Source organism: Bactrocera neohumeralis, chromosome 5, assembly GCF_024586455.1.
Source record: "Bactrocera neohumeralis isolate Rockhampton chromosome 5, APGP_CSIRO_Bneo_wtdbg2-racon-allhic-juicebox.fasta_v2, whole genome shotgun sequence".
Lineage (NCBI taxonomy): Eukaryota > Metazoa > Arthropoda > Insecta > Diptera > Tephritidae > Bactrocera > Bactrocera neohumeralis.
The window spans coordinates 42,417,487-42,438,649 of NC_065922.1; the positions used below are offsets into that span (position 1 = coordinate 42,417,487).

At 35.2% G+C, this 21,163-nt stretch overlaps 1 protein-coding gene and 1 long non-coding RNA gene across 2 annotated transcripts; both read left to right on the plus strand.

The window, feature by feature from the left end:
* Nucleotides 1-5,466: 5,466 nt before the first annotated feature.
* Nucleotides 5,467-9,315, plus strand: LOC126760002 (uncharacterized). Its single transcript, XR_007667133.1, has 3 exons — nt 5,467-5,684; nt 8,928-9,140; nt 9,201-9,315. It is a non-coding gene; the product is annotated as an uncharacterized LOC126760002 (long non-coding RNA).
* An 8,243-nt stretch (nt 9,316-17,558) lies between these two features.
* Nucleotides 17,559-20,326, plus strand: LOC126759994 (uncharacterized). Its single transcript, XM_050475307.1, has 3 exons — nt 17,559-18,090; nt 18,180-18,452; nt 18,520-20,326. The coding sequence occupies exons 1-3, from the start codon at nt 18,019-18,021 to the stop codon at nt 18,610-18,612; spliced, it is 438 nt and encodes a 145-aa protein (XP_050331264.1). The 5' UTR covers nt 17,559-18,018; the 3' UTR covers nt 18,613-20,326.
* The last annotated feature ends 837 nt before the right edge of the window (nt 20,327-21,163 follow it).

Consider the following 21,163-nt stretch of genomic DNA (forward strand, 5'->3'; position numbering starts at 1 on the left):
TATATTGTAGATTGTTCTTTGCATCGGGTTATTAGGAGAGCTCGGTTGAAAGAGACGAAACATTTTATTATGCGTCATAAATAGGATTTTAGTTTTAAGCAAAAGTGCAATGAGTATAACAACCCTTGGGTCAAATTTAAAACCATCAAGCACAGTGGTTTCAGTTATAAGTATATCCGGATGATTTCTATATCAAGATGCAGGTCTTAGCATAGCAAGGTTTTCTGAGCTTAGTTTGCGGTCATTTGCTTGAGGCAATTGATAGAGAATGGCATGTGCGAAGTAGTTACTAGATCGATTCATAGAGTCTGCTACTATCTTAAAATCAGAGCGCCGAAAAATATTTTAATTCAAATTCAGAAGAATTTATGAAATAACAACAATCTTAAAGGTAAGTTGAAAATGCTTTTCAGTAAAACCACCTCCCCCACTAAGCTTTGATGGACATAGCTTTAATATTTCTTGACGTACATTTAACTTATAGAGGACGCGCACACCCCTATTAAAAAAAAAAAAAAACTTTTTTTTGAACAACTTCTACTTCCTACTGTGATCATCCGAACCATATTTTAGTTATGGTATTTCATGGTTTTTCGAATGAAACCATTTTGTGGGCGTGTCAACAGTCCGAATATATATTTGTGCGCATCCAAATCATCAACTTTTTCCAGAAATTCGTAACCATACTATAAATGTGACTGACAATAATATCAACCTAAAAAAAAAATAATTCTCCAAATCCTTCGACGCACACAGTTTAAATTCAAATGCCACCTTATTTTTTGGGCACAGTAGTATATCAATAAAATATCTAAATTTTTACTCTAGCTTTCGCCTGCCGGACAATTAATCGCCATCAATCAAAATCAATTTGTCTCGTCATCCCAAAAATATTGCTTTATGCTATATAAATCATATACAACATAGATATATAAATGAAATTAATTACACAGAAGTGTAAGTAAGTCTAAATATTTAACACCGTAGGTATCCTAAATTCTGGCGCAATGCCTAAAATATAATAATTCCCCGAACAGTGCTTGCTTAATTTGGATAATAAACAAGCAGAGTCGAATTAAGATGCTAACAATATTTCAATTTCTCTGTCATTTAATTACAACGATTAATTTCAGGTAAACAATCGCATCAAAGTGATGGACAAAACTTTCGCCAATTGCAAAACAAACTCAAATACTTAATTGCCAATTTAGGTGAAATCAGTGAATAAACAAACATGTTGATTTGTTGCAAAGAAATTCGCGCGCAAAACCAAAAAAATCACTCAAAGTTAAATCTGATAGCGAAGGAGCGAGATTTACATGCTTTCATACTCATACATACGTACAGAGGGACAATGAAATCTCATTACCTCACTAAATACCACCAAAAATAAAACGAGCATGTTTAGTAGTAGCGCTGTAAGCGGTGTGATGAGGTTGAATTGATGATGAATTAAAGTCTGCCAGACTTTAAGGCAAAATCAACGGCAGACAAAGGCGTTTATTGCTGAAATCGCACAGCATCCCGAAGGACAACGGACCAGACATCGGCGAAGGGTGCTCCTCGACTAAGTGAACGTAAATGAAATCAAATTAACTCATTACTCACCACTATTTACCAGCCTGCCACTCAGCCACTCACACAGCCCAGTAAACAAGCATAATGGTAGCCTAAACAAATCGAGTGCAGTCATCGATATTGTTATTGTAAGCAGCACGGGTGGTGCCTGGCTGCAGCGGCAGGCAATAATGGGCTGCCAAATATAGACTGGGGAACGCTAGCCGGGGGCAGCACTTTGTTTTGCCTTGTTCGGGGTGTCGTGCAGATGTGTCAATAAAATCTTGCTGCTGCCATTATTGCTGTTTCGACACTTACCCCTGCCTTCCTGCCCGGCGAGTGCACTGACACATACAGACGTATCAATTAAATTAATTAAACAATTATTTGCGCCAAATCAAATTCACATTTAATCGATATTAGCGACGCAAAGCCCCTAATGACAGCAACTACAACAACAAAAACAGCAGATCTATGTAAAATAGTAAAAAGCATGGCATTTAGTCTTATCCCCAGGCCACCCACTCGCTCAACAATTTATGTTCTTGTGGTTGCCTTGACATCTCGCGCGATTTTAAGGGTTTTTCCATTGCAGTAAATGCGCATTTGTCGGCACTTAATTGGCGCCAAATTTTTCGCGTCTTTGATTTTATTGTACAACTTTTATTGTGGTAAACCATTCTCTTGGGTGCTACCGTTACATCGCTGCTTCACCATATCATTTTATTATGGAGTTACATTGGCCCACCAGCATTACTACTCAATCAATCATTTATGTACAGGGGGGCGACGGCCGGCGGACATCGTTCAACTGTAATAAATTTTCTTTTATTAACCCGATATTAATTGGCAATTATTATTTTGTCAAGTAATAGTTGAAGCTTTGCGGCATTATTACACTCTCTTTTGGCTGTGGGAGCCAGCGTGCTTGACTACTTTCGGATAACTGCTATGGTTTCCGTAATAAACAATTAATTAGAAATTGCGAAACCAGCGAAGAGTAACTAAAATATAAGCTTACCGAACCGAACTAAAAAATTTGTTGTCAAGGATTTCAAAACCTCTCATTGGCGTTGAAATCTTTTGATGAAATAAATATGACTGTTAGTGCTTACACCTCTCTATGCAGTCGTCATTAGTATGCCTCTATCGTTTGTACGAAAATTTTTGTAAAAATATGTGGTCTGATTGAGAATCTCGTAAAGGAATGATGCATGCCTAAACGCTCCTGGCGAATTGTTGTCTTTGATCAGCGAGCCCAACTCATATGTAGCCGTTGCTTGATTGGTTGAAAAGGGATTCGCGTAAACGCTGGACCGCGGCGGTCGCACTTAGACCATCATTAGACCCATTGTGCTCCCGGGTCGTAACTGATTTAAGCCTTATACAACAACTCAGATGATTTAGTGAGGATTTCCACCTCAGCTGCCCAATGTGTCTTAAGTTGCAGTATTGGAAACCGCGGAATATGTTCCTTCTCATCCGGCTAAAGGCTACGCATTCGCATAGATAATGCTCCAGTGTTTTATTATCTTCCACCAATGCCCTGCATTCCGCCAAATCCAATTTCCGCGTTTTCTGAAGAGGTGATATTAATGGTAGGCAAACTGTGATGACCCGTACAATGTTGCTAAGCTCCCTTTTGATTAGAAGTCGGAATTTTTTGGTTTGACCACCATCAACACTATCCCAAAGTAACTTTGTGGTATACCCTGTGCAGTTTGTATTCCATTACTTGAGGTGTTTTTCTAGGGTCCACTGATTCAAGCAACCTTTGTAGGAACACGGGTGTCCAGCTCGTCTGACTTTTCATTCTATACCTACATATAATCGGCACCAAGATGATATTTACTGAGTTAGCTACTAACAGTCTAGTAATTGCCTGCGTGCATAAACTAACGCAATGAGACGCAATTGCCGCTATGGATGGCCTTAACTGCCGCTTCGCTGTCAACTAAAACATTTATAGACTTGCTGCTTAGAGCAGAACCCTCTGTTATGCGCACGATTCCTGCCTGAAATAACGAATTTTATTCATTTAGTTTGAAACTCAATTACTACAGAAGAAGTCCGCTCCTATTCTTGTTCCACCCTTTGATCTATCAGCGAATATGGAGATTTTACTGTCGGAACTGTCGATAAAAGAACAATTGGCCCAATCTTCTCTACTGCGGAATGAAAACAATGTATTCAGTTCTCGTTGGTCTTCTTTCCTCGGTCGCATTGCCAGCTTAACCCGAGTTCATTAACTTGGTCGAGTATGATACCATTTCCGTAGTGACGCCAAACCTGGCTTAAAAACATGAGCCGGCTTCCAGGGCTTTGTTGAAGTGGTTTTCATTGCGCCCCTAATTCCAGCAAGCAGACCCGTTGGACCTGTTCCAGTGGTTTAATACGGTACTTTTTCGATAATGCCGTCCACCACACCTCTCCACCATGCATTAGTTTGGGACGGATGACACTTATATAGTGCCAGTAGACCGTGTAGGGTCGTGAACACCACTTTGAGGCAATGGCTCTTCTGCAGGAGTTCTAGATTCGAAGGGCTTTTTAAGCTCTGCTCTCAATGTGTTCTTTTGTTTTTTTACCTAGGATAACTCGGGTATATTTGAGCGAGCTCGAGACTGCAATAGTTCTACCCCATGAGGAAGGGAGTTTGAATTGCAAGGTTTTCGCAATTCTTGTGAAAAGACAGATTTCTGTTTTCTCCGGATTAACCTCTAACCTGTCGGCCGAGAACTCAAGACCCTCTCTATGCGCCGGGGTAGGCGATTAAGGTTCAACACTGAACAGAGGACAGTGAGGATAAGTAATAATTTGCTGATCAAGGTGACCCAAAGTAAGGGTGATAGCATGCCTTCTTGCGAGGTGTCATAAGTGATCGTATATACCTGTCTGTTGCTTATCAAATGCCTATAATATATGTCAAAAGTAGCAATAGCAAATAACAGTGCAGCTGTGTTAGTATTGTTGAATGCACCTTCCACGTCAATGAATGCCGCTAAGGTGAATTCTCGGATTTCTAAGCATCATTTGGTTGTCCCAACTACCTCATGTAAGACGGTATCAACCGATTTCCTCTTAATATACGCATGTTGCCTGAACTCCAAATGGTTTATCGGGATTTGTTGTTTGATGGGATCGTCACAGATCCTCACGAATCTTTTTAGTAGGAAGGATGTTTGGCTGAACGGTCTCTTAGATTTTGGCAAGGAGTAGCTTTTTGAAGATAACTTTGGCTTTCGGCCATCAACTTAAAGGCACAAGCATTATAAATATTAGCAAAGCGATGTGACAGTAGATCTGCACCGTTCGATAAATGCTTTGATAACCATTTCTTGTGTGAACACGAGACAGCCATCCTGCCCTGATAATAATACAGGTTGAAAATTTCTCCCGTCTGACCGCGGGAATGAATATCTAGTAATATTTTTATTGAATCTTCTATATGCAGTGCCCTACAACCTTAGCTGTCAACCAACGGTCTAGTAATTTTGATACTTTCAATGTTCTAAAAGAATTAAGAACTCGAGTTTCAAGTTGAGAAATTTCATATAAAAATGAAATTTGGAGAATTTATGTACATAAAAGTCGTAACTTCGAAATATATAATCAAATAATGGAAAAATATTTAGTGAGTTCTGAATATAATACAAAACCGCAAAATATATATGTGTATATAAGTATGTACAAAGTATGTAATCGTGAATGCATATCTCTTATTTAGGCATATGTATGTAGAAGTATGCGTATGATAAGCATTTCAAATCAAGCCTTTAGCACACTAAAACACAACGACTTTTGTGTTTTTAATTCTTACACAATGTACAGCTATTCATTACAGTATTCTTATTTGTGTGTAACATTAAATAAATTGAAAATCTACGATCCAGTTTGTTTTCCGAGCGACTGTGAACCGGTGCAACTTTCCAGAGTGAAATCTTTTTAAGAAACTCTTCAGTTGGCTTGTGACAATGTCACCACCTACGAGTTCTCAAGTGAAGGAGATACCGGATTGCCGGCAGTTTGCGAACACAACAACAACAGCAGCGAAAACAACGTCAAAACCATTTGTTGCCAACCCAGTCTTGCACTTTTTTTGCGATTTCTTTAAACTCGCGAGTTTGGTAAGAAATCTATTAAAAGTATATATGATATTTATATGTATTACAAGTATAGTTTTTGTGTGCTAGTTATCTTCAAAACTTCTTCTGAGATTCACGAAATTAAAATACAAATTAATTTTCTTTTATTTAATGAAATTGTAACACATTAATTAAGGATTATCGGATAAAGATTATCTCTGAATTTTAGTATTATATCTCACACATTGGCGACGTGTTCGTTAAAAAGTCAGCCATAGGTAGTGGGGTTCACATATTCGCTATCTGGTACCTTGAAAAGTTATAATCCGATTTTCAGAATTTTTAGTCATGGGGTGGCATACCTTAGAAGCGTTATTTCTTGATATATTATTTATTTAAAGTGAAAGATTCAGTTGGAATTTAAAATTGCGTTATACGGGAATTGTCACTCTTAGTTTGCGAATTTCGACCATTTTACAATGTAATATCAACATGTCAAGGTAACATTATGCACTGAATTTGCCTGAAATTGATCGAGTCGGTCTTAAGGTTTAGGATTGTACCTAAAGGTGGGCGACTGCACGTCCATTGTTCAGTTTACACACAGGCGCCTCTAAAGGCCATATTGGAGTGCAATTCATTTAAAGCATTCATTTAAAGAGTTAGCTCTCTTTTAGTAATATTCAACATAATCGTTATAGGATGAGTCGGCGTGGTTATCACCCAAATTTCCAAGTGTTTAAGGCAGTCAGATAAGATTCGTTCTTGGCAAGCTTGGTTGGTATAGCTTAAAAGATTAAAACTATGGTAAGAGCATGCCATGCCTACCTAAAAAAAAATATCTGTGCGATTACTGATTTTATATTTCGAGATTTGGTAAAAAAAAACGATGCAATCTGGCAACTCATAACATTATCGTCAAGTTTGACAATTTTTTATGTTACACATACACCGAATATTTTGTCATACGAGCGCTTTTTGTGTTATTTACAGTAACTTAAAATATTCACCTCGGTCAAAAAATGGAATGCAATCGCGAATAATTTCGGCATAATTTGATAAACTAAGACTTGCATCGAAGCTATGATACCCTTCTCATTCATGAATCATTGTCTATATTGTTTCTAATCGGTCAGTTTTTATGATAGCTATATACTATTAGGTAGTCGAAAAAGTCTTTTCGTATTTTGTAAATGGTTGTCGTTGCAGTCGTTTATCTCCAGTAATCACATTGTGCAATACCATATTGTGTTGGAAAGGTGAGATTTTAAGCTTTATTTAACAAAAAAAATTAAATTCGGGGAAGTTTGAAAAAAAGTCACAGCTGTTCAAAAATGAGTGAAAATAATGAAGAAATTCACTACATTTTGAAATTTTTGTATAAAAAAGAGAAGAATGCCACGCAAGCCACCAATGAAATTTGTGAAGTCTACGGAGACGATGCTGTATCAGTTCGTGTAGCACAACAATGGTTCGCTCGCTACCGTTCTGGAAATTTCGATGTGAAAGATGCACCTCGCTCTGATCGACCTATCGTTGAAAAAGTCCATGAAATTATGGAAAAGATTGACCAGGACCGTCACATAATCAGCTATGACATCGCTACGGAACTTAACATTCATGATTAAACGGTTCTGAACCATTTAAAAAAGGCTGGCTACAAAAAGAAGCCCGATGTTTGGGTACCACATGAATGATCTGTGAAAACTTTAATGGACCGAATTAACATCTGACATTCTTTGCTGAAACGAAAAGAAATCGAACAATTTCTGAAGCGAATGGTAACAGGAGACGAAAAGTTTATCAAATACGACAATAATGTGCGAAAAAGATCATGGTCCAAGCGTGGTGAAGCTCAACAAATGGTGGCAAAGCCAGGATTGACGTGCGAAAGGTTATGCTGAGTGTTTTGTGGGATTGGGAAGGAATCATCCACTTTGTGCTGCTCCAGCCTGCTCGAACGATTGATTCTATATTTCACTGTCAACAACTGAGATTGAAGCAAGCAATCGAAAAAAAACGCCCAGAACTGATCAACAGAAAATGCCTCGTCTCCCATCAGGCCAACGCTAGGTCACACACACCTTTGATGACTCGACAAAACACAGGAGAGCTTGTCGGGGAAGTTTTGATGCATCCACCAAATAGCCCTGGACTACCATTTGCTTCGGTCAATGCAGAGCTCCCTTAATGGCTTAAAGAGAAAGCCTGTGAAAATTACTTGTCGCAGTTTTTCGCCGAGAAACCAGAGAAGTTTTACACTGATGGAATAATTTCTCTAGCGGAAAAATGGTAAAAAGTGGTCGATCAAAATGGCACATATTTGGTTCATTATAAAAAAAACATAAAATGAAGTTTGATTAGAAAAAAACGTTTTCGACTACCCTACAAGTATATTACAGTCCGATATTAGCGATTCCGACAAATGAGCAGCTTCTTGAAAAGAAAATAAAGTATGCAAACTTTCAATTCGATATCTCAAAGGGCCTTTTGCTCAATATGCTTATCATTTATATATATGTATACATTAAGGTGTTTGTTTTTTGAACTATTAATTGTTTTCAATCCCGTCATGAAATTTCCTTAGAGATACCCTAAAAAAAATTCACTGAAAATTTTACCCCTTAATATTAACATTAAGAACTGGACCAAGGCATGTAAAAATTTTCCATTGAAAATACACGAGAATTTCATACAGCCTTACTTAAAAAGCCGAATATCTCGAGAAGTATTAATGATAGCATTTTGACCTCGGACCTTTATTGTACATAGAAAATAAACTTTCCTACAATTTCGTAATTTAGATTTCTTCTATAGCTCTTGTCATTTACGAGATATATACAAAAAAATGGGAATTTCGTGAAAAAATCCGGTTTAGAGCCACGTACTACCTCGCCGGTGTGAGTTTCGACTTTGCCGCAATGGACACTTTTGTAGAGTGTTCAATTCTGAGTAATATGTGTTTAAAGTCAAAGCGACGCAATAAAATGCCCCTGAGCTATAGAAATTTAAAGATAAAAAAACACGATTCTCGTATATTTTCAATGGAAAATGTTTATATTTTAAGGATATTTCCATAGAAATTTCATAATGGGAGCGAAAAACAAGAAAAGTTAAAAAAAAAAACAAAAACACCTAGTATACATAAATACTTTATAGCGTCCTTTTGATTTCCGGTTGAAAATATATGAGAGAGATTTGCAATCAATTTAGATTTTTTTAATTTAATTAAATTGAATTATTAATTCGATATATTTCATGATACGAAAATTGTTTATTTTGCAGGTCACAGGATTCTTTGGAACATGGATAATTTATTTCAATAAACAATTTTGGAAAAACAAGCACATCACTCTTTGTAGTATTTGTGCTATTATTACCTATTGCCTGGTGTTCGTGGCGTCGGTGGCAGCATTTATACAAATTAAGAGGATTGAAATTCTGGACATTCATTTATTGAAATTGGCTTACGAAAAAAGACAAAAAAATAAAATATTCGTGGGTTGCTTTGACAATTATCAATTCATCACTTTGTTAAATGACTTTTATTATTTCCAGCTAAACCAGAAGAGAGCGAGTATGAAACGAGGTAAAAGCAAACCAAAAAATTTTCCCAACAAGAAATAAATATCTGTATTTTTAATAAAGTAATTCGAATACGACTAAACACTAAAACAAATTTTTTTTCTGGATTGTGGGCCAAGTAAATACAAATAGCTTTTCATATATTTTATGGAATTCAGTTAAGAGCGTGACTATTATTAAAACGACAGACTGGTAATATTTGAAACTTTTTTACAATAATTTTTTTTTTCGAAACTACACTAAAACCGATAAAGAAATATTTTTATATGCAATATAACGGGCGATCCAAGCAGACGTAGTTTTTTCAATAGTCTTTCTTTGACAGATCAGTCAAGCGAAAGTATTTTCGAATTATATAACCAAAATATTATCCCATATGAAACACACGTTTCCAGTCAAGAAAGCGAAGAAATCTCAACTTACACAAGCAGTGAGCTAAGTGAGGAAATCAAAAATCTGCAAAACAAAACAACCCCTGTTACGACCTGATTAATGCCGAGGTTCTAAAACAGCTTCCTCCAATAAGTATAGTAAAAATTACCAACATTATTAACGCGGCTTTTCAACATACGTGCCAAATTATTGGAAAATTGCTAAAGTTATCTTGATACAAAAGCCAGGAAAACCAGGATATGATGTATCTTCTTACAGGCCCATATCACGTCTACCGATAATATCGAAGCCTTTCGAGAAAATTGTCATAAAACGTCTCAATAAAATCATTGAATGAAAACCACAATTCCAGCGCATCAGTTTGGGTTTCGAGCTAACCATTTTACGATTGATCAAATCTACAGAACTACACACATTACTGAAGAGCCTTTAAGGAAAAAATTCTGTTCTATATTATCTTGTTTTTAGATGTTGCAAAAGCATTCGATAAAATTTGTCACAACGGACTGCTTTCGAAACTGAAACTGATTTTACCGAAACAGCATTACGACAAATATAAACAAGAAGAGAAATATTCTATTCTTAGGAAAATAAAAGCAGGAGTTCCACAAGGTAGTGTGTTGGACCCTCTTCTTTATATTCAAATCACGCATGAACTGCCAGACTAATTGCCAAAGCGCCTTGGTATTGTAGATATGTTGATATAGAGCGTTATCTAGGCGTAAAATGCAGGATTGCTACAGCATTGCAACGAAGAAGTAGCCATGTTAACTTCTAGAGATGAACCCCCAAGACGGCTCAAATGCCTTAAACCCAACGATCTTTCAAATTAGTAAATACTCTCAAAGTAGTTTTGTAATTTTGTAATAACTATAGGATTATATCATATTCAAGTTGCTTATTAGCCCTTTCTTTTATTTCAAATATGTATTAATAAAATAAAAAAAAAATCACCCATCTAGGTCACAGCCGTCACGCAGTGAAGAAAATATAGCAGCTGCAGCTGAGAGTGTACACGAAAACCGTAGAGAGTCAACGTTTTCTATCTAAGTTTTGTTCAGCAATGAAGCCCATTTCCGGCTCAAGCAAAATTTCCGCATTTGTGACAAAGAGCAACCTGAAGAGATTCAAGATAGATATCGGGCCATGATAACCGACTATTTGATGGCTGAAATTGAAGCACGTGATCTGGGCGACATTTGGTTTCAACTAGATGGCGGCACTTCCCACACACCGTATCAATTAATGGATTTATAGAGAGAACACTTCAATGAGCATATAATTTTACTTTATAAGCTGATCACCTAGATCGTTTAATATCACACCGTTAGACTTTTTCCTTCGGGGAAGTGTAAAGTCTTAAGTCTATGCAGAAGATCCCGCTTTGATTCAGGCCTTGGAGCAAAACATCACGCGTGTCATTCGTCAGTTACCAGTCAATATACTCGAACGAATCATCGAAAATTGCACTCAACAGTTGAACCATCTGAGACATAGCCGCAGGCAACATTTGAAAGCGATAAACTTCAAATAATAAATACCAAAGAATGTTCTTTCTAATGATAATAAACATTCCATATTAAATTTTATTTTTTTGTGTTTTTTCGGACCTACTTAAAAAAATTTTCTCCGATGATGCTCACTCTCATCTGAGTGGTGCGCTAAATAAACAAAACTGTCGATTCTGGTGCGAAAACAAATTATTCATGAACAACTATTATAGTACATTCATGTAAATTAACATTTTGGTGGGGTTTTTGGACGGGTAGAATCATCGGTTCGTACTTCTTTCGAAATGAAGCTGGCAACACCGTTGCTGTCAATGGAGAGCGGTATATATCGATGATAACCATCCTTTAATGCTGCAATTTGAAGAAGTTGATCTTGACAACATCTGGCTCGAACAGGATGGAGCAACAACCGAAATAGAGCAAAAATCGAAAGAGTATTTATCACCAATTCATTTGGTTAACATTCTAAAATGAACTGGAAATCTACATCACGCTCCTTTGCACGTAATGACAATTGGGTAAAAAATTCGTCAACAACTAATTTATGAACATTGAGATGATTTAGCGCTGAATAGTGATGTAATGAATTTAACTTCATATTTTTAACTTTTAACCATCATTTTAACCATCAAATTTTCTAGCTTTAATAGTTGCAGTAGTATAACGCATCAAAATTGTTCTTATCATTTTACTACACTGATTACTATATGCTATTTGCTAAATAGCAAGTGCAACACTGCATGGTAAAGCTTTAAGAACGTTAGATTGAAAAAAAATCAAAAAAAGGATTTTTATGAGCTTTTTCATATATTAGTACGTATGTATAATAATAATACCCAACGATTACCCTCCACTTGCCCAATCGACGCGAGGGACGCAATCCGCAAACGAGCGAAATTAGTTGAGTCACATGGTAAAAGGCAAGAGAGTTTTTAAGCTTTGTGATCTTAAGCTGCTCAGCTACAGAAACAAACAATTTCAACAGCCAAAATTAAGAATTAGATTAAAGTAAGTTTATTATTTTTACATGTTACTTGTTTGGAATAAATAATATATATTTTTTAATGGTAAAGAGTGAGTCCTGTTATTTCAATTGTGCTGGAATGAGCATTGAAATCGTGACATCCGTATATGTTCTTTGCTGAAAGGTTCGTTTAACTCAAAATTTGTTCTAGAAAATTTTAAAATTAAAGCTCTAAACTGACTGATTGAGTGAACGGGAACGTTACAGACTGACCCATTCATAAGTTTTATAAGAAATATTAAACCAAGCAGTCCCCTACCACTAGCGAGCTTAAGAAGATTTATAAGTTTTAAACGATTGATACATATATAGGGGAAGAAGATTTAACCTGGTATCCCACTGTAAATGATTTAAGGCAAAAAGTAAAAAGTGTTTTTGAACGGACTCTAACTTCTTCGAATGGACTCGATAACTAGGGTTCCATATTACAGAAGCATTCTAAATATAGGCCTCACCAAAGATGTAAAAAGAATTTTTGTAGAAAGCGGATCTCTAAATTCTTTAGACCAACCAAACTGCATACTTGCTCCAAACTAAAGTTTTGTATTACATATGAAGTAAGGTCTACAGATCTGTGGGAAAAGCACATTATTTTATTACGTTATACATTATTTATTTGGAGAAGGTTATTTCGTATGTTATATTTGCTTCAAATAGTTTATTATATTAATGTTATAAATAGTTTTCTTATAGCCTCTGACAGATGGCTTAATCCGGATTAAAGCACATTATTTTACAGTTTTTAAGTTTCAATGGCATATGCGAGTTTCTAAAAACCAAAAACTGATTGTCATTATACTCTCGTTTAATGTTGCTAACCTACAGAGCAGATAGTTTTGTTCACATAACATTTTTGTTTCCTTAAAAGAGTCAGATATAGATATATACCAAAGTGATCGATGAAAGGCAATCTGTCCGTTTTGTCCGTCCGACAAGAGAGGAGATATCATGATGAAACTTGGTACACGTATTCCTTGCTCCATCAAGGTTATTCGAAGAGAACGCCCACTGCCACGTCCACAAAATGGCGGAAAACGAAAACCTATAAAGTGTCATAACTGCCATAAATAAAGATATTAAAGTGAAATTTGGCACAAAGGATCGCATTAGAGGGACATATTTGGAGCTTTTTTTGGAAGTTTTTTAAGTTTTTTGTAATTCTCGCAACGATTATAGCTTCAATAAACTTTTTAAAGTCGTTTTCTTCAGTCCTTCCATTACTTTCAAAAATGGAAGAAACCGGATAATAACATCCCATACAAAGGTTATGTTATTCTCCGTAAATGCGTTAACCGACTCAACACATGTGTCAGAAACAAATTTTACGGAAGAAGTTACTGCACCTGCACCCAGGCTTTTTTAAAAAAAAATCGTGCTGAGGATAAGAAATTCTCAGGAGAAATGGAGAAGGATTTCAATGTTATAATTGCTTAACACCCTTATTATATTAATGTAATAAATAGCTATTTTGAATTATCTGATGCCTTCTTTGTATAATACGAGTATAAACATTAGGAACCAATGATGATAGCGGAATAAAACTTTACACAAATACAAATTTGAAAAATATGTAAATGACGGATAATGAAAGTTCGATTATCACTTTACCATGCGAGAGTAAAAATGTTGATTGTCATTTTTTGTTTTTATAATATTTTCAATGAAAATGGATAGAAGATAAACATTGCGGTTGTTAGCCGACAGATTACAGTTGGCCATTTTTAACAGCCATTGTAAATGCAACTACGAGGGCTGCTATATATATTCTGGCCTAGGGCAACACTAAGTGTTGCCAGGTGCAATCTGACATTTTCATTGGAAAGTTTGACATTTTTTAGCATAACATCACTCAGAACGTTTTGTCATTTAATCGTGAATTGTTTTATTTACAGGGAATTAAAAAATTCATTTCGGCCAAAAAATGGAATTAACTCCTGAACATTTTCGTGCGATCATTTTTCACAAATTTCGACGTGGATTATCACGACAAGAGTGCATCGATGAACTAAAATCTTTGTATGGCTATGAAGCACCATCCTATAGTACTGTGAAAAACTGGTACAACGAATTCAATCGTGGCCGACGCTCGCTCAAAGACGAATTCCGTGAAGGTCGGTCCAAAAACAGCCGTTGTGCCAGAAAACATCGATGCCGTACGTGAACTGATAATGCAAGACCGTCATGTAACATACCTTCAGATAGAGGCATGCCTATGCATTTCTCCCACCAGCATACATTCGATATTGCATGAACACCTGGCCGTAAAAAAGGTTTGTTCTCGTTGGATCCCGCACAGTTTGACAATCGCTCAAAAAAAGGCTCGTGTGGATTGGTGTAAAGAAATGCTGAAAAAATACGATCGCGGTGCTTCAAAAGACGTTTATAAGATCGTCACTGGTGACGAATCATGGATCTATGCGTATGAGCCCGAAACAAAACAGCAATCGACAAAAAAAAAAAAAAAAAAAAAAAAACATTTTCGTTGATAAATATGCCTATTTACATTATTAGGCCAGAAATATATATAGCAACCTACGTAACTCTCTAAACATTTGAGGATTAATTTGGACTTAGCAGCGGAGTTAACTTCACTAATTCCTGAACTAATACGGATTAACAATGCCGTCTGTCAAGACTGCAAAGGGTTGTAATATACTATATTCAACACATTTTGTAAGGAAACATAGGGGTAATCATATCTGGGTCAAAATTAAATGAATGTTTTAACATATTTAACTGATATAAGACGTTTACTTCGGAAATGATAGGCACATTAATTACAGAAATCGAACAATTCTGGATTACGTATAATATTACTTTTTAATTTACTTATCTAATTATTCTAATTATAATTATAACATATTTTGTTGAGTTCTGCAAATTATCAACGCAATTTAGAATATTTTGAATAGTCGACAACTAAATCGTTCTTTCTTTTTTAATTTAAAAGCACGCGATTTTTAATTTTTGAATTTATATAACTCTCTCGAAAACCATAAGATAGAACTTATTCTTTGAGTAACAACACATTTCGGAAAATACCGTTCAAATAAATTTAAAATAGTTTTATTAAAGTATATTCCCCTTCATGTGAAACAAAACAAAACCTAAAACAGCTATCATAAGTAGAATAATTTTCAAGCTATCGCGAACAAGTACAATTTTATTATTTATTTATAAAAATTAAGTAAACAACAGGAGCATGTGTTAAGTGTAAAACATGAATGTAAATATTTTCATAGAGTATTTGTACGCGGATTTAATGCCTTAGAGAGGGCTTACTGCAAGGTGACCAGATGACTCTCTTTGCCGTGCTTTTTGGTGAGCTTTCATTTTACTAACACACTAAGAACGTTGGAAGCCATAAGCCCTGGCAGCTAGTGCTTCTTACTCTGTAAGATAATAATTGTATTATTAGTTTTCATTTAATAAATAAATAAATAAGAACGTTGGATTTGTTTAGTTTATATTAATAGTAAAAATATATAGTTTACAAAAAGTGAAGTGAAATGTATCATAACGTGTAAAATAAATTGTAGCTGAGTATTAATGGAGTGATAGTATTTGCTGATCAAAAATTTTAATATTTAAAAACATTATTTCTCAATTTGAGAATTGAATTAAGAGTTGAATTAAGAAAGTTGTTTTAATAAAACTATAAACGCCAGTCGGTTGAATCATGTAAATTGTGTTTTTTTTAAATAAGGCGAGTAAAAAAATATTGATGAAATTGAATACTATTATTTCCGAATATTTGAAAATTAGAGAAGAAAATGTTCCTATATGGTTCTATATGCACATTTTCTGCTCTAAGTTTGAATAATATGAGCAAATAGTTTGAATACAATTATTGTGTAAAATTATGATGATTTTCGAAAACGATTACGATACAATAAATATTGTACTTAATATATGTAATTCAGACATAAATGTAAATAAACATCGAATTTTGATTTCCCCGGACCGGACCCGGACCTCAAGGTGGTTCAAGCCCGCACACTGCACTGTGTATTCAATACTATTTGAAATGCTTTTGCTTTCGAAACATTTTCTCTTACTTTTTCGTTAATTAATTGTTGAAAATTAGATATTACATTTCTTGAAAGTGCTGACAAACTTCTTAGAGGCTGATATAAATATTTATTCAAGTGAAATATTTACTCATTTTATTATTACTACTTAGAAAATCGCTTGTTAAAGTGCCTACATTTTAATTTGTTTTTGTTTCCATGTCTGAGGCGCTTCAAATTTCTCGAATATATTCTTTCAGTATGCACACACACACATACCATACATATATAAATAGTACAATTCACTATATATGTACATACTTGTATATTAGGGTGATTCAAACAATTTTTTTTTTTTTTTCAATTGGTACTCGCAAAAATAGGTTCCTAGACACCTCTACCTATTCATAATAATTTTTTTTCATTGAGTTATAAAATTCATAAGAAATAAAAAAATTTCCCAAAAATAATCAAACTTTAACTGTTAATATCTTTTAAACGGTTGGGTTTACGAAAAAATCATAATTCACCTTTTTTGTAGAGCATTCAATTTCCTATAAAATCTAAGGAACAAAATATTTTTTCAAGTAGTTGGAAGCGAGATATAAATTTTTCTATCTGATAATAAGAAAAAATAGAAAACCGTTAGGCGGAGGACCTTCCCGTTACAATTAAAAACTCATATTTGGAGAGGCTTTTTTAGAGGTGTCTAGGAACCTATTTTTGCGAGTACCAATTGCAAAAAAAAAATTTTTTTTTTGAATCACCCTATTGTATATACACAAAGTGATTATGCACTGAGACTCTGCTCTGCATATCGTGTGGTGACTGTGAAAAGTCCACAACCAGACTGTCGTGTGTACCAAATGTGTTCGTGATAAGAAAAACCCTTTAACTGGTCACTCTATATTGAGGCGGTATTCAATAATTTTAATCGACGTTTAATCAAGTGCACAAACGTCGTGGAGCACACCAGAGCGGTTGCGAGAATTGGCGAGTGGAGTGAGTGCCGCTCAACGCTCTGGCGTGTGTGAATTCGATTGTATTACAGCTGAGCCAAATTTGATAAGCGACAATAGCGGTCGGTTTGCTTTGAAAAGCTGCGTGAAAGTTGGCATTTATGGCACATACATACGAGCAAAACGATTGTTCGTCTACGTTTGTGTATGTGTGTGTGAGCGCTTGATTCTACGCTCATTAAGTACGCACAATAATTTAAAATAGCATTTCGATTTCAACTCATTTGTGTGCGATTAAGTGAGCGCATTTCTTTTCAACGAAAAGAACAATGTGAAATGGTACATTTCAATTTATAAACATTCTATTATACATACATACATACATACATACAATATATACAAATTTGGAAAAAACAGAAAATCATCAAGAGAGATGAGTGAGTAATCTGCTACGCCGGGCAGTTGCCGTCGAGCGTTTCATAAGTGCGGCTGAGTGTGTCCGGCTGTGCCGTTTAATTTGTTGTTCGCCGCGAAGTGCGAAAGATACAAGTGTTCCGAAATTTGATAAGACTGCTGGACGAGACTCGCATAACCATACAAAAAATATTTCAACAAAAATATTGCAGATAAACGAAATATACCGACAATAGTATACGCCAAACGGAAAACAAGCAGTATATGAAGTTGTTTTTGTATTTGCTTATGCACGAAATAACAGTTGTATAAATATTTTCCAAATATTTTGTGTAAACAAAGTTCGTATTATTAGTGTAGACATCCATATATTCCTCCAGTCAAAAAGTAAGCTCAAATAAGCCAAGTGTTCGCTTGCAACAGGAACGCTTCCGCACGCAGTAATAACGCTGCAGTTTATGCAACAGTCATACACAGAAAATGTTCTCTACATCCGGCTACGATCGACTCTATGTCCGCAGCTCTTCCGGTTTAGCCAAACTGCTCTGTATGGTAAGCGCGCGCAATGCAGCTATGATTCAGTAAATTTTTATTATATTTTTCTTCACATTTTCCCCGCTTTTCTTCTCTTCATCTCTTAGCTATGTGCCGTGGCTGGCATCACATGCATTGCTGTTAGCACGGCGCCAGTAACGAATCTGCGCGGCCTCGTCTACATGTGTGTGATGGCGTGCGCCTGCCTCGGCAGTGCGCTGGTGTTTTTGAATAATTTTTGCGAAATGCGGCTTTGTAGGCGGCACTTGTGCAATGCAACCAGGTTTGAGCTGTATGTTCATGCCACACTCGCCGTTCTGTGCTTTCTTGCCTCATCCGCCGCGCTGACGTTGGCGCTGGTGACCTACTCCATTGCAGCGGTGCGTATACACACACATACATACATACATATAATAACTAATAATTATGCATGCTTTTGCTCCGCAGTTTTTCGGCTATGTTGCATTCTGCTTGTACGCCTTGGAGGCCTGGTGCAACTATAGGCGATACCGCCAGCGTGATATGAGCACGCAGACGTAGTAGTGTGTATGTGAAGGTTGTTGCAGATAACAGTATTTTCGCTGTTTAGGAAATATTTCATATATGTTTGTGGATATTACCCATGTCGATATCACTTGCCTGTCTCTAATGAAGTGCCTACTGCCATCGCAAAGTGTTTCAAAATAATGTTTAGTAAACAGTATGTAATGTTAGATAATTACCAGTATGTAATATTAGTATAAGTAACTTTTACATGTATTTAGCGTTATAAGTTGCACTTAAGCAGTAATGACTTGTATAACTTTGATTCAGAAGTCGAACCTGCTTTCGATCTTCACACAGCAACAAAAATACTCTTGTACAGTCAGATGACTTTAAAGCATTTAAGTTTGGATTCCAAGTACTTATATACATATATACATATATTTATCTAAAAAAATATATTTGCATACATATATGTTGTATTATGTGCAAAAAACAAAGTATAAATGGACTATATGCTGACTATATAATTGAATATGGCAAGCATGCCTTTGAATTGGCTCGCGCTCGTTGAAAATTATATCCAAGAAAATATAGTCGAAGCTTTCGGAATTAGGAAAGCCATGTAAAATTATAAAATTTTTTGTTTTAAAGTATTAATTTTGGTCTGTTGGTCAAGTAGTAATATTTCGTACAGCCTCAAGAGATTCCTTCCTGCTACCATTAAATGTTCTGCAATCGCTAAGAGTTTCATGTTAGATTGAGATCTTGGAACTATACTGATAATTAACTATATTTGAACTATTTTTGCATTCATTTACATACATATTACTCTGTGTATTAGTAGTTATTATAATATTACATCGACGCTTAAATACTTAAGCTGAGGAAAGCCAACAGCCAACATATTAACATTGTCTAAGTTGTTCATTTTATACTAGGGCAACCTTTCTCATGTCATCAAATTTTTAAGCTTTTTAAGTCAAATTAATCGGTACAAACCCTTAAGGTGGTATTCTGGTCTAAAAGCATGAATTTCAGGTAATTTTTAAAGTGTCGTAAAAAAAGGCAATTAATATTTTTACTATCCATTTTTTTATTAGTTATTTGTTAATTTTAGAAGAGTACAGAAAAAAATTAAAAACTAAAAAAAGTAAAAAATTTCAAAATTATGAGCTGACCAAGTGGGGGGTCTCTAAAAATTTCCACGTGACCATACCTGATTTCAACCCTCCTAGTTATGTGAAACCAAAAAAAAAAATATTATTAATCTGTAATAATGTTGCAATGGCCGGAACTACGGAAAAGTGGGAAAAGTTTTTTTCACAAAATGGCGACTGCCTGAAAAAAAGAGTTTTTTTGTATCACTTTTTCTGACTATTTCGAATTTTTTAAAAATAATAAAAATAAAAATTTGGGGATGGGGCTAGTTCTAACCATAGACAAGCCTATAAAGAAGACAGTATAAAAAATTCAAATAAATCGGTCTAGTGGAACCTGAGAAATCGTAGGTATCGTTCCGAAAAAGTCAGTTTTGAGAAAAACGCGTTTGAAGTTTCGCGTAAAGTCTTTTGTTCGATTAGTTCCGGCCGAACCAGTTTGGATGCCGGGTCAGAAAAATGCCTATATCTCCGAAAATAATTTGAATTTTGAAAAATCTTCTTGTACACATATTCTTGAATAGTTAAACTTTGAAAATATAAAAAATATCGATTTTTTTAAATTTCTAGACCAGAATACTCCCTTAAAGACAATGCCAATTAAATCTTATATCAACATTTATTTTAATTTAATTTAATTTAAATATTACTTAGATTTCATAAAAATAATATCAGTATAAGGTTGTGAAGGATAATAATAAAAACTTTATAAACTCTAAGCCATTGAAAATAATTCTCATTTAAAACTTTTCCTTTTACATCTGAGTCTGAGTAACCTCATTTCATTCTCTGAAGATGATGACGATGAAATGACCAACTCATATTTTCCAATAATGATTTTATTGAAACTAATCGACTAATTTTACTTTGTGCAAAAACTTGAATAAAGTACTTTAAAACATTCAGAAAACATAAAAAAGTTCACGGCAACTGACGCTCTGTCGTTTTGAGAGGATAGAAAATATATGCAATTTTGCCTGGTTAGAAGGCAACACTTTGAGAAAAGAACAATCGAACCTGAAAACATATTGTGAAATGAACACACAACTTTGACAGCCCGAGAATAAGGCAGCATAAATGCAACATTTTTGAGAGAAAAGTAAACGATATTATAATACATTTTTCTCGTTAATACGATTGGCCGACGGAGTTAGGGCATATTGACCCTGCAAATATATACTCTTCAAAATGAATGAAACTTTTATGCATTTGAACTTAGTTTCCGAATTTCATTTTGGCGTATTTGAAAGGGAAAAGTTGCGTGCAGCGAACTGCACGACACAATTCTCATTTGGTTGTAGAACGTAGATGCCAAGAACAAAACCCATTTTATTGCTACGTGATAAGATCTAAGCGGTTCTAGGATGTAGCAAAAAACCAACGCTTGGACACGTTTATGTTCTTTAAGTAAAGATTTTGATTTGAAAGTAAACGTTTGAAAACCGTAA